General features: G+C 39.3%; 1 protein-coding gene across 1 annotated transcript; it reads left to right on the top strand.

The window, feature by feature from the left end:
* The first annotated feature begins 2,899 nt into the window (after positions 1-2,899).
* LOC110042659 (TNF receptor-associated factor 4-like) lies at positions 2,900-21,724 on the top strand. The gene is made up of 8 exons (XM_089284069.1): positions 2,900-3,114; positions 8,801-8,855; positions 10,198-10,299; positions 13,501-13,665; positions 14,560-14,637; positions 14,884-14,967; positions 16,024-16,101; positions 17,506-21,724. Exons 1-8 carry the CDS (start codon positions 2,945-2,947, stop codon positions 18,937-18,939), a joined length of 2,166 nt encoding a protein of 721 aa, XP_089140195.1. The 5' UTR covers positions 2,900-2,944; the 3' UTR covers positions 18,940-21,724.
* The last annotated feature ends 103 nt before the right edge of the window (positions 21,725-21,827 follow it).

The following is a 21,827-nucleotide window of genomic DNA, read 5'->3' as shown; positions in this document are numbered from 1 at the left end:
GTTTCACACGTGGAGGTCCCAAGTAGGGCCAAAACTGGCATCTTTAGAAAAAAAAAAAATCTCAGTATGAAATTCCTTGACAGAGAAAAACAGCCAAAAAGTTTAAAACGGAAGAGAAGAAGAACTTCCCCCTTTAAATGAGATTTAACTACGCCTTAATCATGGCTAGAAATGCAAAGTCATTGAAAACGGAAGATCTTTTCGTACACTTTTTAAAGGTCCGGAGACCGTAAACGGGACTGTGGCGCATTACTTAACGCGCGAGGATGCGCAAGAACAAGGAAAAATGACGTGGTCGAGAATCTCCACACTGTCCAGGTTGAGAAACGCACGCGTGGAGATCGGAAAGGTTGCCACAACTGGCCCCTTTTAAAAAAGGTTAAAGCGCAGTAAAAGGATTCCTGGACAGAGTAAAGCAGCCAACAATTTCAAAACAGGTGGGAAAGAGATCTTTCTCATGTAAATGAAGTTGAATTACGCCTTAAACGAGGCAAGGAGTGCAAAATCTTGGAAAACGGAAAATCTTTTTGTATACGTCTCAAGGATCCCTAGACCGAAAGCGCGAGTGTTGCACATCTCAGGAAATAAAATGACTTGGGTGAAAATCTCCAACTCACGTACTGTCCAACTCGATAGAAATCCACGCATAAACCACGCCTGTGGAGATTTGATGGAGGATCATTTTAACAACCGATCATACATAGTTTAGGATTACGAGACTGAGAAGACGACTGTGGCACATCGCTAACTGCGCCAGAGTGGGCGAGAAGAAGGAAAAATGACATGGGCGAGAATCTTCAACCCACGCACTGTCCCGTTAGAGAAATGTCCACGCGTGAAACACACGCGTGGAGTTGCAAAAGAAGGCCAAAATTGGCAACTTCTTAAAAAAACTTTAAGCGCAGAAGATTCCTAGACAGAGATAAACGGCCCCAAAAATTGTAAAGAGAGGTGAGGAAAGGAACTTTCTTCCAAAAATAAGGTTCAACTACACTATAAACACGGCTAGGAATGCAAAATCCTGGAAAACGGGAAATCCTTTTGTACACATCTCAAGGATCGCGCGATTAAAAAAAATCAAGTGTGGCAAATCGCCAAACGCGCGAGAAGAAAGAAAAATATGATTACATGGGCGAAAACCTCTAATCCACGCTTTGTCCTGTTCGATAGAATTCCACGTGTGAAACACGCGTGTGGCCTTTCCTTTGTCGGTGGACAGCCTTGTTATACCGGTTGCGAGGGCAGCGTCCACAGATTCCAAACTGTCGCTTTCCAATCCAATTTGTTCCTCTTGGCTCCCAATGCCCTCGATTAGAGCCATAACGTTTCAACGAATTTTATAGTCAAACGGCCAACACGCAACATTAGTATGCTTTAATCGAAGCCACGAAATGTGCAACTTAAACGGTGAAAACGATGAAGGCGATAAAAGCGATGAAAAGCGAGCGATTGAAAAGTTTTATGACTAGGACGGCTACGAACACCATAGAGGAAAGCGCTGAAGACGGTAAATTGAAACTAGATGACTGTAACGTAGCGATGGAAATGCAGATATAGATTAGAAAAACGCGTGTAAAAGGGCCTGAAACAAAACGGAATTATGCGAAAAAAGCTAACAGAATACTGATTACGTGAAAGCGAGATAAACGAAAGGGATGCGATGATGACGGAAAAAATAACAAAAGAATCAAATGCGGCCATGCGGCGGCAATATCTCGCTTAAGAAGACTGTTCTTTCGAGATGCGGCTGAGATGGTTCTTGAAAAAGGCATATTTTCGTCATTCAGTATCCCAGAGGTCCCCACACACCACTTCGGAGACATTTTCAGAAACGCTGCTTCATTCCTACTGATAGGCCTACCGTCCACGCTAATCCGTCACGAAAACGGATATTTTCGAAAACGCTCTCTAAACCGAAGGAATTTGAAAACGCCGGCTTTGCGCTTTAGTGTGGACGGAAAACATTTTGAAAAAACGATGACGTCACGATAATCTCTGATTAATGATTGATTTCCCTGCGCGTGTTTTCCTCAAACACAGATCTAAAATGACCGGTGATCGTTACGTTTTCAAATTTCTCCGCCGTAGTGTGGACGAAACACATTTGATGTATTTCCAGAGTGAAAACGCGGTTTTCAAATTTGTCCAGCGTAGTGTGGAGGGGGTCTGAGAGACTTTCATTATGGCACTGACGGGGAGGCTCTCGTCGTACCTCCAGGGGTTGAAAGTCACATACCACCCGACCCCTCCGCCCTCCCAACTCTAGATGGCTTGGGATTACGCGCAATCACTTTTGCCCTCGTCACTATAGCCTGCAAAGGAGTATTCCTGGTAGCTGAGCAGGCCCCATTTGGGTTGGCAACACTATTCAGTATTCATGTCTGGACACGAGAAAATAGAAACGATTTTCCGTAGAGAAACGAAGCGTAGGGCCAGTAATAAGCAAAAGCTCCTTTTAGATTTGAAATTCAAACATGACAAACGCTTCAAACTATCTCATCCCTAAGTAGCTCTACTTTGTTTCCGGACGCAGAATATCTAATTGCACATAACTATAGAACAGGAGAAAAAAAGGCCGCTTGTGGCGAGCTGCAGCTCGATAGTTGTCGGCAGGTCTGTACTTCATCAAAAGCTTAAACATCATACTCGTTATTCCTATTTTCCCGGGTACATCTTGCAAATTAAAATCTATATAACAGAAAAGATTCACCTTTTGAATCGTAAACGGCAGTCTGATTCAACATCGCTTAAATTCGACTATAATACAACTTGCTACAGCCCTTTCTTATTCATTAAAAAACCCGCCACGTCCGCCATATGATTATTTTAACCAATCAGTGTCTTCGTGTGAATGGACCAACCAGCAAGGGTATTAGTTCAGCCTTGGCCGGGTTAGCGGAGAAGGCCCTGGGGCGAGGTTGGCTTTCACTCTGAAATTTACAACATGGCGGTAGCCTCTAGAAATCGGCTACCTTCTGGTTATGACGAGGACTTTGTGGATGCAGTTGAAGATGAGATTGTCTGTTTGATATGTCATTTGCCGTTTAAGAAGCCTGTTCAAACGGGATGCGGCCACAGGTTTTGTGAAGAATGCCTCGAGGAATATTTTAGAAGGTGCGGCTTTGTTTACGTTTTTAGGTTACAGTGTTACTGATTTCGTAGGGCCTAGTTTACACTCGCTGCAAAAACATAAGCTTAAGGACAACAAATATCCTATAGGGCCTAGTTTACACTCGCTGCAAAAGCATAAGCTTAAGGAGAAGAAATATCCCATAAAAACACTAGAATATGCAGGCGGAAACACAGGGATCAGAGTCTATTTAATTCAATGCTTGCGAAGACTACTCAAAGGCTGAAAAACAATATGCCTAAAGCCTTCAACACGTTTTTAGACCAATTTCTTTAATTATTATTCAAAACCAGGACTACCTTAGAAGCAACTTTCGTTAATGTGCGTCGATAGAAGACTCAGAACAGCTATGAAATTATGTAAATCATTCAAAGGTAATTAATTAAACCACTCATCCACAAAAAAGTTAAGAGTGTTATCCGCTGAAAGCTAAACCGTGTAATCTCTTTAATTTTTCTTCAAAACTAGAACTAATTTGGATGCATTTTTCACTTATGTACCTCAAGAGGCGACTCAGTACAGCTATTGGCAAACGACTACTGACAAATTACTGTGCATGTGTGTTGCTCGTTCTATAAGCGTTATCCACTAAAATTTACACCACGGTGGATCATGCACTTTGTTTTAATGCCACTGGAATTTGTACTTCGCTACCGAGGAGGCGATACCATCAAAATTTAGCCTATTAGACGAATAAATGTTACGACGTACGATATCATTGTTCCTCGGTCCATGAGCGTTACCCCTAAGCGTTACATCGTGTACCACACCGCGCGTCGCATAGCCAGTTCATATATCTACAAAACGTAACTTATTCGCTATACATTTTCTTGACACCTCGTAAGAAGATTTCAAATATACGCCCTCCCCCAGCGGGGGTGGGGAGGGGGGGGGGCACTGCCATATATGGGCTATATAGGTATGTGCCGCTGTGAAGGGTATGGTTTGCAAGCAGTTTACTCTAGGATAGGGTATATAAATTAGAGCGTTCGGGTCTAGAATAGGGCATAATTTTTCACAAAACTGACTAGTTGGTTGAAGATTTTATCTAGACTAAGGAAACCAGGAATCGCCACTCAAAAATATAAAAAAATCAGATCGGCAAGTTTAAATTTACGCAAATCAGCCTCAACAGTGTCGATAGATGAGGGGAATTTGGGGAGTTAACTCTAGTATAGGGTAGCAAACTTCAGCTGAACTAGCTCTGGTATAGGCTAAGGGTTCCAGGGTCCCAGCAGCACATCCCCACCCAGAAATTCCCAAAGTACCCCCCCCCCGCGTCCTCCTCCCTGTGCTTATACCTCCACATAAACTCAGCTAAGTAAGAGGAGAAGTGATGCTTTCTCACACCGAAAGAAGGTAGTTTCACCTTTGCTTGTTTGCAGTAACCTATTTTATTGGTACTGTCTCCCTTTTCGTTCACAAATTCTTGCGAGTGATTCACTGTTTTGCGTGTATAGCCATGCTTCTCGAGATTGCAGTACGCTTTCCAGCAGTCAGATATTATAACTGTTCCTTCTTCAATCCACCTTTCTATCAGCAGCAACAAAGTTGCTTGGTCTCCTTTGTCCACTGCAACCATAAAACATTTTCAACTTTCCTGCTCGATTCCTCCAAATACCCATTGTCCTTCGAGGTAATGCCGACTCGTGTGCTTACAATTCAGTATAGAAGTGCTTATGTTTGCATCGCGACCGGGCTTACCAATAGCTAGCTTACTATAATATAACTGAACCTCTTGTAGTGTTTATCGCCGATATAAATTTGATCAACAGAAGGTCTTGGGTCGCAGGTTATTCAGTAGGCAGATAAATGATGTGACTTTCATCACTTGCTTTATGGAAATGTTTTCGTTTGATGCGATTTCGTTCAAGCGTATCAAGATCATATCGTGTACGGCTTTTGCTTTACACGTCACTGCTTTTTCCTTACCTTCCTTAGATCGACTAAGTTCTTTAATTGCTCCTGAATTACTTCATTTAACAGACAAAATGTAGGCGAAAGCGAAAGCATGAATTAATTTTACACGTTGGCAGAATTAATTTTTGTTTCCTTTTCTCAGAAACGAGACGGTATTGTTTTCAGTTCAGCGTGCACTATTGACATAGTGGAGGTAATATCCAATCAGAATAAAGTTCGTAATTGTTAATGTAAATCCGGCGGCAAAATTTCCGCCGAAATTCGTTGCATCGCAACAAAATGTGGCATTTGCAACATTTTAATTGTTTGTTTGTACGAAAATGGGGAATGACGATTGAAACTCTCGTTTCTCGTTATTATATTGCACAAGAAAACTATGAACTGGACTTCTAATCGAATAGTGATAGTGAAAAGGAAATATATTTTCGAGTTACAGACATCGCCACACCGCGCGATTTGTCCACCAATGCAATATTTTATGGCGATGGTAGTAGTTAGTTTCGTTTAGATCACCAAAGAAGCGGTAATGTTTTCCGTTTCAGAGTGATTTATTGACATAGTGAGTATGAATGTTATCAGGGTAACGCTCGTGATTCACAAGGTAAACATGCAGACCAAAAATAACTTGGAAACACGGAAACAAAAGGAACTTAAAATGTCTAAAGGTTAAGCAACATTTTACGCCGTTGCTGGGCATTATGTCAACGCTCTAGTTACATGTACCGCCAATGCTGACAGCCGATGGAATTACGAGAGACCCCTGCGGACTCCTACGAGACTCTGTGCGGGATACTATTTCGCGGGAAACTCGTGTAGAGTGCGACTATCTATCCACGTCCCGAGATCCACGTAGTATTTCACTGCGATATGCCGGGCAGAAAGAAGTCTTTCAGGCAGCGCAAAACTGGAGCATCAGCAGCGGCGTCCTCATCGGCCCGTTCTAAAGAAGAACTGCATTCAGAAATGCGGACACTGGGGTATGTTTCGTTGCGTTATCATATATTTAACCATGATCATTTTAGACTTTACTCGAGGCCGGCCATTGAATAATTGGCATTGCAGAAAACGTCACCGGAGGCCCTGCGGTTGACGCATTCTAATTGGTTTACGACACTTTGGCGGGTTATAGAATTTAATTCGAAAACAAGTTTTTGTCGACAACCCACGTGCATTTCAATACTTTGAAATAATTTGTTTTCGAAAATGTTGTAAAATTGGTAATGTTTAGTCTGGTCTGATGAGAAAAAAAAAAAAAAAAAAAATCGCAGAAAATCGCTCCTGAAGGTCTACGGCAACCTTAAGAAATAGCTTCTTGTTGTGGTTACTGGCTTAATTGTGGTTACTGGCTTAAGCCAGTCACCATTATGCTAACGGTGAGTAAGATAGTCAGTGATTTTTTGGAAGCTTTGGGAAGAATCTCACGAAGAGAGGCCGAAAATATCTGGAGATTTGCTCAAGTTATTTTAATCGATTTTCATTTACTTTTACTGTTTATAAGTGAACAACAAAGTTCAATCGCTTAAGGTGGCTCAAAACAGTTTTCTGTTTTTGAGAATTTTGGAACTAGGTGCGATTTTTCAGGCTTGGAACTGTCCTGTTTTGAATGGCTGTGCTATTTTTTTGTCTTACCGTTCTTTTTGTACCTGAATAGTGAATAAAGATTGTGGTTGTTGTAGTTGTGTTTAAGTCATAAATTAAGGGTGCACTGTTCGGTTGCATGGCAACAAACTTGACCCACTTTTTACCACTAATTGCATCTATCTTAAAAACTAAGCCGGTGACATGTACTATTACACAACGAAACGTGACTCTCGCCTTACGGCATATGGAGGTGTTGTGTTACAAAGGTTTGAATTTATAAAGATTTGTATTGGGAGAAACGGTAATCGACATTATAGCTGAAATTTTGACATTCTGGCAAAGAAATTGAGTTACCTCAATGCCTTGTTGTCTTCTCTACTGTCATCTCGCTTCTCAGCTCGATCCGAAGCCTTTTAAGCGAGTTATGGATTTTTGGTTTTCCACGGCTGTTTTTTTGTCCAAACACCTACTTTGAAGTTCCTGGCTCAACTGTTCAGACTGTTGTCTAGTAGACTATAGCTCCAATTTTCACCAAAAATGAGAACATGGAGTGAATGGAATTAACAATTTAGCACTGTTTTATCTTTATTTTGTCTTTCTCATTTACAAGGTCTAAACAAAAAACGTAATTAATGGCGAGAAAACTGGATACGTGGCCATTCTTGCTACCGTTTGCGCGTTTCCGGCTGGCCTGCGGGAGCATCCGGGTTTTTCAAGAGCCGGAAAACGGGGTGCTCTTGCGGGCTAGTTTCCGGCAGCTTGTCAGTCATTTCATCAGTTTGCGCTTGCTATCGAGTTTGCTGTGAACTCTCTTTTTTCCCTAACGTCCAATTTTCAGGCAGTTAAAAAAACAGCTATTCGACAGGACAGACAGGGATAGTTCAAATAGGTAATCGTTGGATACTTTTGTTCTAATGACTATTTCAGTATATGTAGAGAGACTCTTTGTACAGTGTCGACACTCGCCCATTAGATCATTTACTCATTTCTTCATATTTGCGCCTTATTAATTGTTTTATACATTTCCCATTCCTGCCGTTTTCACGCATTTTTACTTTACATCTGTATAGAAGCCTTATGCGGAATATTTTTCTTACCCCTGATGATGTGGATTGCATCAAAAAAGCTTGTGGATTTTAAGAGGATTTTAACATCAATTTCACGGTAGTGTCAACCCTCATTTGCACTTTTGTCAGTATTATTATTCAAATAGGTAATAAACTGAGTAAAAAATTGCTTGAGAAAAAAATCTATTCTATGAACCTACGTGTACTATCTGTAAGTCCAAAGGTTGATACATAAAAAAGTCGAGGAAAAAGGTATATTAAATTTATATTTATTGGCGAAAAGCATTCTTATTAATTAAATCATTAGTCTCTCCTGTTAAACTTACTATTATCTATCCCAAAGGTTGGTACATGAGTAAGATAAGTTACTGATTACCTGTACACAATGCTTTTTCATGTTTTGATTTGGCAAACAAAAATTTAAAACTACGATTACTGTGCACCGAAATTAGAAGGAACTCCAATTCCATAATTAAGATGGCGCTTTATGTGACTGACCCTTTCATCCAGCATGGAAGTCATGTAACTGTGTTGATAAGTGATTTATTTCGGCCATCTCTCATCGTAATAGCAAAGACTTTAAATTAAATACGAGGCCGTGAACAATCTAACAAATTTCAAAAAACGCAATGGGAATATGATAATTACGTTACACACTGTACAAATGGCAAAAGAAAAGCATAGTTCTCTTATCTCTTTCGCTTTCTCCTCACTAAATTCCTTTTACTGGGCACTAAAATTGATTCAGTTTTAATATGCTTCAGGCTCCGCGCTCCGCAGCAGAGCTTTCAGGGTTCCGGACTCCTGGTCAGGGCTCCAGGCAGTGAAATGATGGGGCTTGGGACTCAACAGCTAAAACGTTCGGACTCCAGGGTTCCAGGGACACCTCCCCACCTCCACTCGCTTTAATTTGGGACCCTGCGAGAGGGATCACTGACGTCAGAAAAAAACTTAGGCGCGTACAAATACACACGTACCGCGTACAAAATCTCCCTAGATTAAGCAAAACTGACTGAAAACAAGGAACAAGTAATTTTTACGGTATATAGATGAGGTAGAGCTGAGAGAATTACATTGATTTTCTTATCATTTCTTTTAACAGGCGAGTCGGCGAACCTTTAACTTGTCCCGCGGATTGGCAGACCTTGAACCGTGAGGTATATTAAATGCATAAGTCTATAACCGTCAGTATTTCCTCCATTGGAATAGGGCCCGTTAGAGTCTTGAAAAAGGGATGGCGAATGATAAATGCGAGACTTCGCGAGACGTCGTGACGTGCGTTTTCGTTACGAGCCCGAACAGATTTTGACTTTTTATTTGACTTTAAATTGCCACACGGAGACTATCTGTAACTGGAAATTCAACCATAACACTATACGTTTTGATATCCTAGAACACGCTCCCTGTTTTAAAATTCATTGTAGCACCAAAATGACGTGGCGGTACTTTTGGTTGAATTCAAACAATTGAGAAGAATTTCGGATTAACCTTTTCTTGCAAAATTGGAAGTTGCCCTAGTTGCGTTATTAAAATTCAATATATCAAGTGACGCGAAGACGTCATTTCTAAAAACAAACAAACAGTCACGGGGCTTCGAGACTTCCTCAACCTTTCAAAAAAGCGAGATCGCGACACAGCGTTGTGAAAAAATCGTGACTACGCACATAACTGCTAAAAAAACGAGACTGCGAGTCCCGTGAAATTCGACTAAAATTTTGCGAGACCCAGAGTTTTTGAAGGACCGTTTCCCACCCTTTCAACACGTTATTTTACCATAAACCCTTGGTTATAAGGTTCCACCACGAGGTTCACTCCACATTATAGACCGATCTCTCTTCCGTCAAAAACTAAAAAAAAAACTAAAAGTTGCCGAAAACCTTTGATACAATCGATGCGAAGTAAGGCCCAGTTCAGACGCCGAACTTTTCATCAGCCGAACCTAATACGTTGAATTAAGTACATGAAAAGTTCGGCGTCTGAATCAGTTAAGAACGGCTATTTGAATTTGGAACGGCTCAGCCGTTCTTCCCGCCTAGCTCAGCCGGGAATTTCGGTTTTGGAACGGCTTTGATTCAGACGTCGAACTTTTCATGTGCCAACCCTAATGCATACACCTTGCCTGAAGACCGCTGATGTTTCGATGTGTTTTGCTTCAAACTAAATTAAGTTCGGTGAATTAAGTTCGACGTCTGAATCAACAGGCGTACTTTTGATAATTTGGGTCGGTCCAAAGTCGAGTTAAGTTCGGCTCATGAAAAGTTCGGCGTCTGAACTGGGCCTAAGTGATGGTAGATCTCCTGGTAAAGTAATTTATTCACAAATAATTACTGTCTTGATAATTACGTATATTTGATTATTACGTATTTAATTATAATTACTAATTAATTTTAAAGAAGTTATTCCTGATGATTTTCCAAGGCATAATTGAAAAGGCATAGTTCAATACGAAATTGTATCATTCGATCTCTCAATAGTCTTAGACTTTCTGTTTCGTTTTAGGATATCTTTCCAGACAAAGCAACGGGGCGGAAGGTTCTATCGTTAATCATAAGATGTCCAAGTGATGGTTGTGAGTGGACTGGTGAATTAAGATATAAAGAGGTACAGATTGTTTGTTTAATATTAGTGGAAGGATAAATAGCACCATCAAATTCCAACATTAAATCTCTCTACTGGAAGTCAACTCCCAACTCAGGTCGGCATCAAGATGAACTAAATTTAAGGCTGAAAAAGCTCTTGAAAGTGTCAAATACTACCGTACATGTAAACTAGACGTTTCGGGCTTAGCCCCTCTTCAGCATGTGAAGAAAGCGCGTACGTACACAGAGTAGGCAAATATGAATGATGGTTGACTTGTTTTAAATAACGTAGACGGTGACAATCTCGTTCCCAGAGTCTTTGTTTCCCTTGACCAGCGGTCGGAAAACGAGAGCTCTGGGAGTAACCATTTCAGGCGTGCGCCATAGATGCAGACTGCGCAGTGAAACCGGATGGGCAGAATTCGGTTATTTCAAAATGGTTGCTCCCAGCGCTCTCGTTTTCCGACCGCTGGTCAAGGGGAACGAAGACTCTGGGAACGAGATTGAGACGGTGAAGAAGTGATCTATTGAATCAGGGACCATAATCGGGGACGGAGACCGTAAGCGCGCTCTATTTCTAGTATTGGGGCTGTCCCCATGATATGGGACAATTTTTCTATTTTTAGAACAAATTGCACCATCATGTGCGGTACACGCGCGTACACGATGCGAGGATTTTTGCGGATGTAGCGCGGGGAAATGGCGTCCAAAATTCCCGAAATATTTTGATACTTTTGGCCCACAACTCAATACGTTCATGTCTGTTGGAATTTTCACTTCAGTATTTTCGTCGTAAGCTGCTCCAGTTCGAGTGAAGTAAGACAGTGTCGAATTAAGTTATGTCCCGCTTTATATCACTGACCAAGTTATGTTCCGCTGCTTCTTTTACAAGAGCTCCACATTACTCCACTCTACTGAAGTTTCATACATGTTGAACATTGACAGCTTTTCCATAACACAAGAAAAAACTAGTCGGATATAGTTGGATATTGCAGCGTTTCAGAACTTCAAAGTTTCCCTCCTCTTGCCACACGCCTGCGAGGATTTCGCCAGTCGATCGCGACCGAAAAGTAAAAAAATAATTGCAAGTTTGAGTTTCGCCTGAATTGTAAGCAACGCTTGATGTTTTATCAAGGCCCAATAAGTGAAAATGAGTTTACGTCTGTAGATGCTGCTCAGTTTTGTTTGTGTAAAAATCTAACAAATTGTCTGTCGTCGATGAATAAGAGCGCCCGCCGATGTGTGTTTTGTACAGTCAGTAAAACATGACAAATTGCACTCCCGCACTTTCGTGCGTGTGAAAACTTACATCGAACTCAGATAATATCTCTAGTTTTTAAATATGTTTAAGGTTGATAAATGTTTGAGAAAATTTTGAAAGCCTAGCTGAAAATATGTGAATAGAGCAGAAATAATCGGCAAAGTTACGATGACGATTTCTTTAATCAACTCGAACAACCATTTCGATTTTGTTGGTTTAGTTATCAAAACTCCTTTTCTATTTTATTTTCGCAGTGTAAAATTTCACTGTGTTAAAGAAACACACATGATGTTAGTAACCTTTCGGCGTTGGTAAAAATTGTTGCAGCATCTCAGCACGAAAGACAACGAAAGAAATCTTTGTCAAGATTTGTGGACAATTGAAAACACCGACTCGGACTTGAAAGTGCACACGCTGCACTATGCAAATGAGCTAGTCAAAAACTTTTGCAAAGTCGCCATACAAACAGAAACTATAAGAAACTATCAAAAACAGGTTCTGGTTAAGATTAAGCATTGTTTGAAAAACTCTCAAATTAGCTTGATACCAGAGGAAAGAGTTTTCTTTCATAATTTTTCTTTACAGAACAAACGCAAAAGCTTACGCATTCACAGCGCGAAATTGAAGTCTTGTTTTCGACCCTGAAAAACTCACCTTTTCCATCAGCTCAGAGCATAAACCTATATGTAAGAGTCCTGGATCTTATTCATTGCCTTATTCCCTGCCATCGCTGTGAAAAATCTGCAAGAGAATCTCGCAACTCTCGCCATTTGATCACGGAACGTGACAACATCCACGCGAGAATCCCCGACATGTGCGTGGATCCGCGCGGATATATGTCGTCACGGTGGCGCAATTTGGTCTAAAAATAGAAAAATTGTCCCATATCATAGGTGCCCGCGGATCATAAGACTTACGGTCTCCGTCCCCGATTATGACTCCTGATTGAATGTAAACGATCTTAAGCAAAGCATGTTGGTTTTCCGACAGACTCACTTGGCATCCTGCCCTTTTAGAGATGTTAAATGGAGGTAACAGTAAACCGATGAGAGCACCGCTTAAATAGATTGTAAAACTTTACCTAAATACAATTTGAGCTGACTGACCTTGAAACCAGCCAGTGTGCACTCAACAAACCTTCAAATTGGCTTCTTAATAAATTAAGGAATTATCATGATAAGTTCTTCTTCGTTGGCTTGGCGTTAATTGTGTGTTTTCCTACAAATCATTGATTAAATCTAACAGGACAATGAAAAATTACTTGAGCTTTCGTCCTATGCGCGCGTGCAATCGTAAAATTATAGGAAGCCGCCTTAATACAGGTTTCACTGTAGCTAGAGAACTTTTTTTCTCGCGCTTACGCTCAGTGCATTCAGCTTCCTTAGTGCTGACGAGGAATGTGAAATTTGATAGCATCAGCTTCCGTCTTATTTAATTTTGTGTGATCTCTTTTGGTTTCCTCTTTTTTTATTTTTGAGGCATGTTATGGGCTATCGATTGTTATCCTTTCAACAAAATAGCGAAGAAAAATTTGGCGCGGATCTGATTATACTGTGCGGGGTTCGTGGTAGACCTTAAGCCATACCTGTTACTAACCGAGTTCGAGGTCCGTATTGTGAGTGACGGACCGAGTTTTCCCCCCTCCGATTTATGGCCCAAGCGCAAAGCGGCGTTATTTCTCATTTATGTTGTGACTAGACCTATTGAGTAGCTTTCTATGTAGCTTAGAATCAGTCACTTTAGACACTTTAATAAAGTCTTACTAACTCTTACTTACTTACTTACTTACTTACTTACTTGCTTGCTTGCTTGCTTACTTACTTACTTACTTGACAGAGGCGTGCTGTGACATATGAAAACCTCATATGAAAGATGACTTGTTTTAAATAACGCAGACGATGAAGAAGTGATCTATTGATAAAAGTAATCGCTCTCAACCAAAGCATGTTGGTTTTCCGACAGACTCACTTGGCATCCTGCCTTTTTAGAGATGTTCCCTGCATCAATGATAACTGTCAAGTTACACTGAAATGGAAAGACCTCAGTGAACACGTGAGTGTCACGTGCCAGTGGAGGATTATACTGTGTGAACACTGCAACGAGCCACACCCTAAGTGTCAAATGGAGGTAACAGTAAACCGATGAGAGCATCGCTTAAATAGAGTGTAAAACTTTAACTAATTACAGTTTGGGCTGAATGATCTTGAAACCAGTTGTGCACTCATCAAATCTTCAAATTGTCATCTTAATAAAGGAATTATCATGATAAGTTTTTCTTCGTTGGGTCGTCGTTAATTGTGTATTTTCCTACAAATCATTGATTAAATCTAACAGGACAATAAAAAATGATCACATGTTGTCAATATGCAAATACGGAAATACTCGTCTTAGTATATACCAAAATAATGTACCACGCTTTTCTCGCGCCGTGATTGGTTTATCAAACTACATGTAATGATATCCTTTGCTATTTACTTCCAATCTACGGGTTTCCCCTTTTCTTAAGGCAACATAATTAGAATTGTGTTTTTTATTTCTATAAACGAGTTCGTTCAACCTCTCTGTATAATAAGCTCTTGCTTCAGCAGATACAGTACCGAAATTTGGTAGGTAGCTTTTCCAAATAACAGTCAGTAATAAAATCACTAAAATGTGGTCCGAAATCTGATGTTTTGTTTACTATCGAGAAATGAGACGGTTATAAACATGAAACTCTCCATATTTTGGTAAGTCAATTTTTTTTAGATATAATAAACACGTACAGTTATTCAACTCCACCGCGGGAATCAGCGCAAGGTTTTGCCGTTTTCTGAAAAAGAAAAAAAGACAACAAAACAAAAAAATAAAACGGTGATGCTTTTACCCTATTGTACCCAAAATTTGTGGTTTTTTCGTGTGAAACAAACATAATAAAGAGTCAGAAAACTTCCAAATGTAACGGATTGAAAAGGCAGTTATATAGCTATAGCAGGCAGGTGTTATTTTGAGAATTGAGAGATATTGACTTCTTATTACTTTCAGGATCATGTCCGAGAAAAATGTAAACTGCGTCCATTACCCTGCCCATTCAAGTGCGGCGCTTTAAACCTGAGAGACAAGGTGAGGGTGACGAATCTGTGTTTTCTTCTAAATTCCATGACTATTTGCAATAGCACAGCATAGCATAATCATCAACACTATCCTCCTCCTCCTTCTCCTCCTTCTTATCTCAGTCATCATCATCATCATCATCGTCAGCAGCAGAAGCATCGACAACATTGACAACCGTTCAACCGTTTGCTTGAAGTGGTAACGAACTTCACGGAAATAATTCACGAGCCTTGCGTTGTTTTGTTTTAACTGCAGGAATTGCAGGATCATCTTAAAACATGTGAACGCTTCCCACTGAGATGTCCTAACAACTGCGAAGAAGTAGTTTCTCGAGAAATGGTGGGTCACCTCAGTACTCCTTCTTGTCGGTAATTAATAGAATTTTGGTTTTCGCCCTTTGTTTGTGAGAAATTATCATTGACACCTTTTCCATGGAAGACAACAAAAATAAAAAATATATATATAACCATTAATTGCCCTCGGCAGTGTTATAGCACAAGTGCTAGTGGGGCTAAGCAAACAACTGAAACAAATAATTCAAATTGAACAACAACGAACTACTGTTAACTGCTTGAAAATATGAACATGTAGTAGCAAAACAAATGAACATAGTGTCACTTTGTTCCTCTCTTGGGCCAGATTTACTCATTTATATGTGACAGTACTGATCACCGTACCGTCGTCATCTGGTAACAACAACAAAAACAGAAAAATTGCGGCGTCAATTTTTTTTCTCTCAGCCCACTTGTTCATAGATAAAGTCTCTCCGATAAACACTAATTAATCTTGGGAGAGAATCTGGAGATGAGCTATAACTGCCCATGGTGCCCGTCCCAGTACAATACCCGGGTGGATAGTACTCGTCCGTGAAATACTTTCTGTAAACATTTGTGACAGGTGTTATGCATAAATAAATATTTGATTGATCTGCATTTAGTGGATTTTTATCTGAATTCTTGTTGATTTTAAATTTGCCTTTCATGCCTTTCATCTAAAAATGTTGGAAATAGTTCAATATGATTTTTGATTTGGGGCGCGGAACAAAATTTAGAGGTTAACAAAAAAGACAAAAAAGTGTTTATGTCTCGGAACTACCGGTCCTGTACTTGCCCCTTGGAAATTTGATGTTCTTAAAAGTATATAGCATATTTGCCCTTCTCGGGCAAATATTTGTGTTAAGAACAACATATTTCCGCGGGGAAACTATCAGCCGGGACAGTTCCTCGACAGAAATGCTTTATTCTTTAAATAGAAATCTTGAACTCATAATCTAATTGTTAAGTATTATTATTGTGAAAAAGATGCCAAAAAGTTGTCAAAAAACTGGCAGCAGTACTGCAAACTTGACTGTAAATGGTGTCAACTAAGTGTTGTTTTGTCATCGTTTTCTTACAGGTTTCTAATCACATTAAGGACTATTGCCCCTTGACAAAAATGCCGTGTCCATTCGCGTGGATGGGCTGCTGCACAGAGGTAAACGTTTTTCGATAGTTAAATACAACCACGTTATGACTAAGTTATCAATGTTTTGTACATTTCCCAATCACCAAGGCAACTTCTTAAGGGGATTTTTTTTTTTTGTAATACTGACCAGGGAGCCAGTTCATGTGTATATGATAGGTGAACGTCTTTTACTTTAGACATTCAAAGTAGTGTAACAGGGGACAGCGCGATTGTAACAGACTAGCCTTTCAAAGGAACTTGTCTTTGACACCGTTTGAGCGATTTTTGTTCATGAGCCTACATCAGTTGAACAGTGAATCTCTCAAGTTGTATAGTGTTTACTAATATTTTGAGTGTAGAAATAGGGACGTACGTACTGTAGCTGAATAACCAATTTTAGCCATTATATGTAAAATGTGCTAACTAGATTTTCATTTTTCCCATTTCAAATTAATTTTACATTTTTTTTAAACAGTCAAGATGATACGTGTTTTGTTGTTATTCTTGTTGAAGACGAAGGCTAACACCGTTCGTTTCTAAGGCCCCATTTATATGGTCTCGGGTACCGGAGACAACCCTCCCCCCGAGTTACCCTGCGCGAGTTAACTTTTCACTGTGTCGTTGAAAAATTCAAAAAACCATTTATATGAACGTCCCCGACTCGTTTCACCTCGGCAGGTAGGGTGACCCTGACAGACAGGACATCTTTTCTGCATATAGACGCTTTGGTTCGCCTAACTGGGACAACTCTCAGCGTAGCGAGTGTCACGAAATGCCTGGATTAAAGGTTTAAAGTAGAAATTTTATTAAATGACCGAGGAAAACTCAAAGAAAGAGGGATATTTGCGTATTTGATTATTCAATAAGAGTTATCAATAATCGTGCGGGGTCAACTTTGACTCGGCCTGTAGGGAAACCGTTTTCGCATATAAACGCTCGATAAAGTTGCCTCAGGGGGAGAGTTGTCTCGGGTACCCGAGACCTCATAAATAGCGCCTAAGTTTCATATTTATATATTAATCCGTTCTTTGAACCGTTAGAACTGTAAAGAAATTCGGTGGCTAAATTAAGTGTTATGTTGTACTATTTTGTTACCAAGAGTAGAGCCTCATATTCTTGCTTGTTACGGAAGATCCATTCAACTTTCTTTCACAAACTCTTTCAACTAAAGCGTTTTCCATCGTCACGTGACCAACGTGCTTTGTTTCGGACTTCCTAGTTCCACGTTTATCTTGTATTTTTTCCTTCTTCTTTGGGCTTATTGTCCACTCCTACCGATCGACCGATCTAAGATTAGAAAATCTATTCGACGCTAAAAGAAGAAAGAAAGAGGATAGCGTAAAAGGAAAGGAAAACTTTGCAAGTATAAAAGGTGTAGTTAATAGCTTTGTTCTTGCGAAAGAAATAGTTAAAATTATAGCATTTTATTTTCAGGTGCAGAGAGATGAACTCGAATCACATCTTGAATGTGCAACTAAAAGTCACCTCGATTTAGCGTGCGGTGAGTTAAGGGACACGCAGGAAAAAGTAAAAGAACAGATCACACATTTTGACAGACTTGAAGAGAGGGGAAGGATCTTAGACGAGCAACTTGAAGAGAAAGTAGATGATATTCAAGACCAGCTTCGAAACAATGTAGATTTCTTACAACGGCAACACCAACGGAGAGTTGGTATCCTTCAAGAGCAGCTTGAACAAGAGCAGAAAATTCGTAGGAAAATTAGCACAATATTTTCGATTTGTTTGGTGTTGGGACTTGTGTTTTTTAAGTTTTACCTGACGAAACTTGAAGATACAGTCCAGAAAAATTTAGAAGAAAAAGTAAGTGTTATTCAGAGCCTGCATGAAAAGAATATGGTTATGATAAAGAAGGATCTTGAAGATAAATTCCAGAAGAAACTAGAAGAAAAAGTAAGTGCTATTCAGAGTCTGCATGAAAAGAATATGGGTATGGTAAAGAAGGACCTTGAAGATAGATTCCAGAAGAAACTAGAAAAAGTAAGTGTTATTCAGAGCATGCATGAAAAGAATGTGGGTATGGTAAAGAAGGATCTTGAAGATAGTTTCCAGAAGAAACTAGAAAAAGTAAGTGTTATTCAGAGCCTGCATGAAAAGAATATGGTTATGATAAAGAAGGATCTTGAAGATAAATTCCAGAAGAAACTAGAAGAAAAAGTAAGTGCTATTCAGAGTCTGCATGAAAAGAATATGGGTATGGTAAAGAAGGACCTTGAAGATAGATTCCAGAAGAAACTAGAAAAAGTAAGTGTTATTCAGAGCATGCATGAAAAGAATGTGGGTATGGTAAAGAAGGATCTTGAAGACAAATTTGAATCGTTAAACACTTATCTTAGCAATAGACTGTTGATATTAGAGCTGCATACAGAAGTATCTCACGATTTTATATGGAAGATAACAAGCTTTGAAAACAAATTGAGGCAAGGAAAAAACAAAGAAAAGCGGTTAATTGACAGTTTTCCGTTTTACGCGTATGGCTACAAACTGATGCTAAGATTGTATCCAGATGGCGATGGCGCTGGAGAGAACACTCATCTCTCCATATTTATTGCTGTAATGAAAGGCGAATATGACGCCATATTACCCAAGGGGTTCACAAAGCGGGTAAAAATTACGTTAATCGACCAGCAAGATAATCCAAATGAACGACAAAACGTTGTTATGGGGTTTAATGCAGACCCCCCAGAAAAATCCTTTGAAAGGACTGCTGAAGGAGAAATCCGTTTAGGGTGGGGATTCCCACAATTTGTATCACATAATGACCTCAGGACAAGACGCTTTCTTGTTGACGACACCTTATTCATTAAAGTTCAAGTATACGCACCAAAAACTAAGGCATCACGGTTCTAACTTTAACCATTTACACCTTAAAGGCTGCTAATGGTCTGGTATGTCAATGATCTTGGAAAAGGATGTTTTCGTGGTGACTGTATATTTTGACATTCATGCTTTTTGAACTTTGGAATTTTCTTGTTTTTATCAAGAAAATGTGACTTTATATTCTTGGTTTCAGTCATGTGACGCAGTCATATTCCAAAATTAAAAATTACCTTTCCTTCTGAGGTTTTAGTTTCATTAGACAAAAGACCCTATACGAACTTGACGTTTGACAATGTTTTAGCTCGACAAGGTTCTTTTTGTAATTTTCCAAGCTTTTGCGTTGCGTGACATGAAAATGGAGGCCCGAAAAGGCTGTCGCATAGGTCAAATGATGAGTTATCGCTTTAGTTTTTGCTAACTAAACGGTGCTTGCACTAGAACAAGCATTTATTTCAATGTGTCGAAGCTCTAGAGTAAACATTTTTCGTTTCAATAGCAGACTTCAATGACAAATGTTTCTGTTACTTTACGGCCGCCATGTCTGTGCCCCTCCGAAGGGCACAAACATGGCGTCTCCATACAAAGCTCTATAAATTTCGGTGACACACTTCGGCGAATAACGCGCGATTGAAAAACAGCATAAACCTGATTCTTGGCGAGGTTGTTTATATGGCAATCATCTATCATATTCCAGATTCTTGAATTTATTTATTGAATGGTTACGAGTTTTAGTTTTGATCACATGACTGGCGAAAACCAAGTATAGTTAACAATTATTCACCGAAGTGGAGGTGAATAGTAGTTGCTAATCACCTCCGGGTTAACCAATCAGAGCGCGCGAAAAGCACTATTCACTTGTGTGGTATATACTAATTCAGGATATTTCATTTTTAAGACTTTTTAGGGTTTTAATTGATGTTAGCTAGCTTTGAGTCGATTTTGATGGTTTTCGAACGTTTTTGAAAATCAGGAAATCCAAGATGTCTGGAAATACGAATGTTGAAATTTGGGACGTTCAATTTTGTGACACTTTTTATCTCATATCGGAAACAATTCGGACACTGTGATAAAGCATAGCTAGAGTAAATTTACACCTGCAAAACACGAATTCAACTTAAACATCATCTGTGAGAATGATAGTTTTATTGCCCCCTCAAGGTTTTAGAGATATACCAAGGAGGAAATAACACAAATTCTATCAAGCCGTTACGTATCTTAAGCAGTGTCTCAACCAGAGTTCGCTCCATAAAGGAAACTAAGAGCTTTGAAGCTGCTTTAAAATTTTACATTGTACTGTAAATAATTCGGACACTTAAAATTTCGGAAGCTTAAGAATTCCGGACGTCTCTATTTTGGGACACGTTTTTTTGTCCGAAGTTGAAATTGTCCTTTTTTTAGCAAGCAATATAGCAAAAATAGAACAATAAGAAACCTAGTTTAGATCACGGCTTTTTAAGCGCTATGCTATTAACTGTGTTACGGATTTTTAATTTAAATTTTTAATCTGACAAATTTTAATTATCGACCTCAAAACAGGCGAGCTGCCCCTGTAGAGCCGGTAGTTAGCTTTGTTTCCGCTCGATCCGATTCAAACTCATCTCAGTTCTCAAAAAAAAAAAAAAAAATTAACTGCACGAACGCTTCTCGTCAGCAATGTATGTTCAAAATTTAACTGAAAAGCGAGGGAATTTATTTTGCACGGGCCTGAGAGGCTAAGTATGCACTTTGTAGAGACTCTAACACTAATGACTATCTTAGTTGGTGAGTTTAGTGAAAGCAAAGATAAAATCATTTTAAATCACCTGATACTTATGGCAAAATTTTATATTTATAAATGCAAATTGAATAATATGGAACCATTTCGTAGCAAAAGTTAAAATAGTTCTGGACATAGAACGAAAAATAGTAGTAAACCATAATAAGATGACTAAATATAACAAAAAATGGGAAAAACTCTTAACTTGTAATTTCATTTAAACTTTCGACGTTTTTTCTAGAATCCCCTCTCCCGAAAAAAGTATTGTAAATGAGACTCTACTGTATGTAACGTATTGTAAGCAGTTTTCTGTGAGTAATTTATTGTAAGTAATTTACGTGTATGTAGGGTACGTTTAGTAATGTAATTTATTGTAACTAGTCTGTTGTAAGTAACATACTGTAATTCGGTATTTGTAAGTAAAGTATTGTTAGAGGTATGTTTAGGTATAGTTAAGTTGTGTGTCATATTGTACTTTATTATATGGCTGTCTCACAAGGACTGGGAACTACCGAATTCACGAATTTGATTGGCTGAAATCGATATTGACAGCGGTCTAGATTTTCCCATCTAGACCGGCATCTCGACCGATCACATTTTGCCGGGAAAAAGTTGCCAACTAAATACAAAAATATTGACTATTTTCTTCCAAAATATTAGTTCCAGAAAATATTCATATTATGGAAGTGCCAAGCCTGATGAGGAAAAACAGTATAGAGGACGAGCAAACTTTGGCAGAATTAAGTTCAGCTCATCGTCGTTCGCAAGCAAAATGTCAGCTAGTACAAACCAGTTACATTAAACGAATCAGTTTTTTCTTGTTTGCCATATAATAAACATCTTATTAACCAAGCTTAGTCGGTCTGTATGTGAGAATCTTGAGCTCGGTCGTGTGTAAAGACCTCACTGCGTTCGGTCTGTACTCCCGACCTCGATCAAGATTCTTCCATACAGACCTCCTGCTCGGTTAATAAGAGCTAAGTACTATAAGTACAACAACAACAACAACAACAACAACAGCAACAAATTAAAAAACTACAAAAAAAAAAAAAAAAAAAAGCTCGGTCGTGTGTAAAGACCTCACTGGGTTCGGTCTGTACTCCCGACCTCGGTCAAGATTCTTCCATACAGACCTCCTGCTCGGTTAATAAGAGCTAAGTAT

Source organism: Orbicella faveolata, unplaced genomic scaffold (assembly GCF_042242905.1).
Source record: "Orbicella faveolata isolate gen_17 unplaced genomic scaffold, um_ofav_v1 contig_1, whole genome shotgun sequence".
In the NCBI taxonomy this organism is placed as follows: domain Eukaryota; kingdom Metazoa; phylum Cnidaria; class Anthozoa; order Scleractinia; family Merulinidae; genus Orbicella; species Orbicella faveolata.
Note: the sequence above shows the minus strand (reverse complement) of the source record. Positions and strands in the feature narration are given on the sequence as shown.

Bases quoted from the DNA above. Each gene is read 5' to 3' on its own strand.
- LOC110042659 (XM_089284069.1), top strand. From the start codon at position 2,945: ATGGCGGTAGCCTCTAGAAATCGGCTACCTTCTGGTTATGACGAGGAC. The intron at 13,666-14,559 runs GTAACAGTAAAC...TATTACTTTCAG, and splicing joins ACCCTAAGTGTCAAATGGAG to GATCATGTCCGAGAAAAATG. The intron at 14,638-14,883 runs GTGAGGGTGACG...TTTTAACTGCAG, and splicing joins CTTTAAACCTGAGAGACAAG to GAATTGCAGGATCATCTTAA.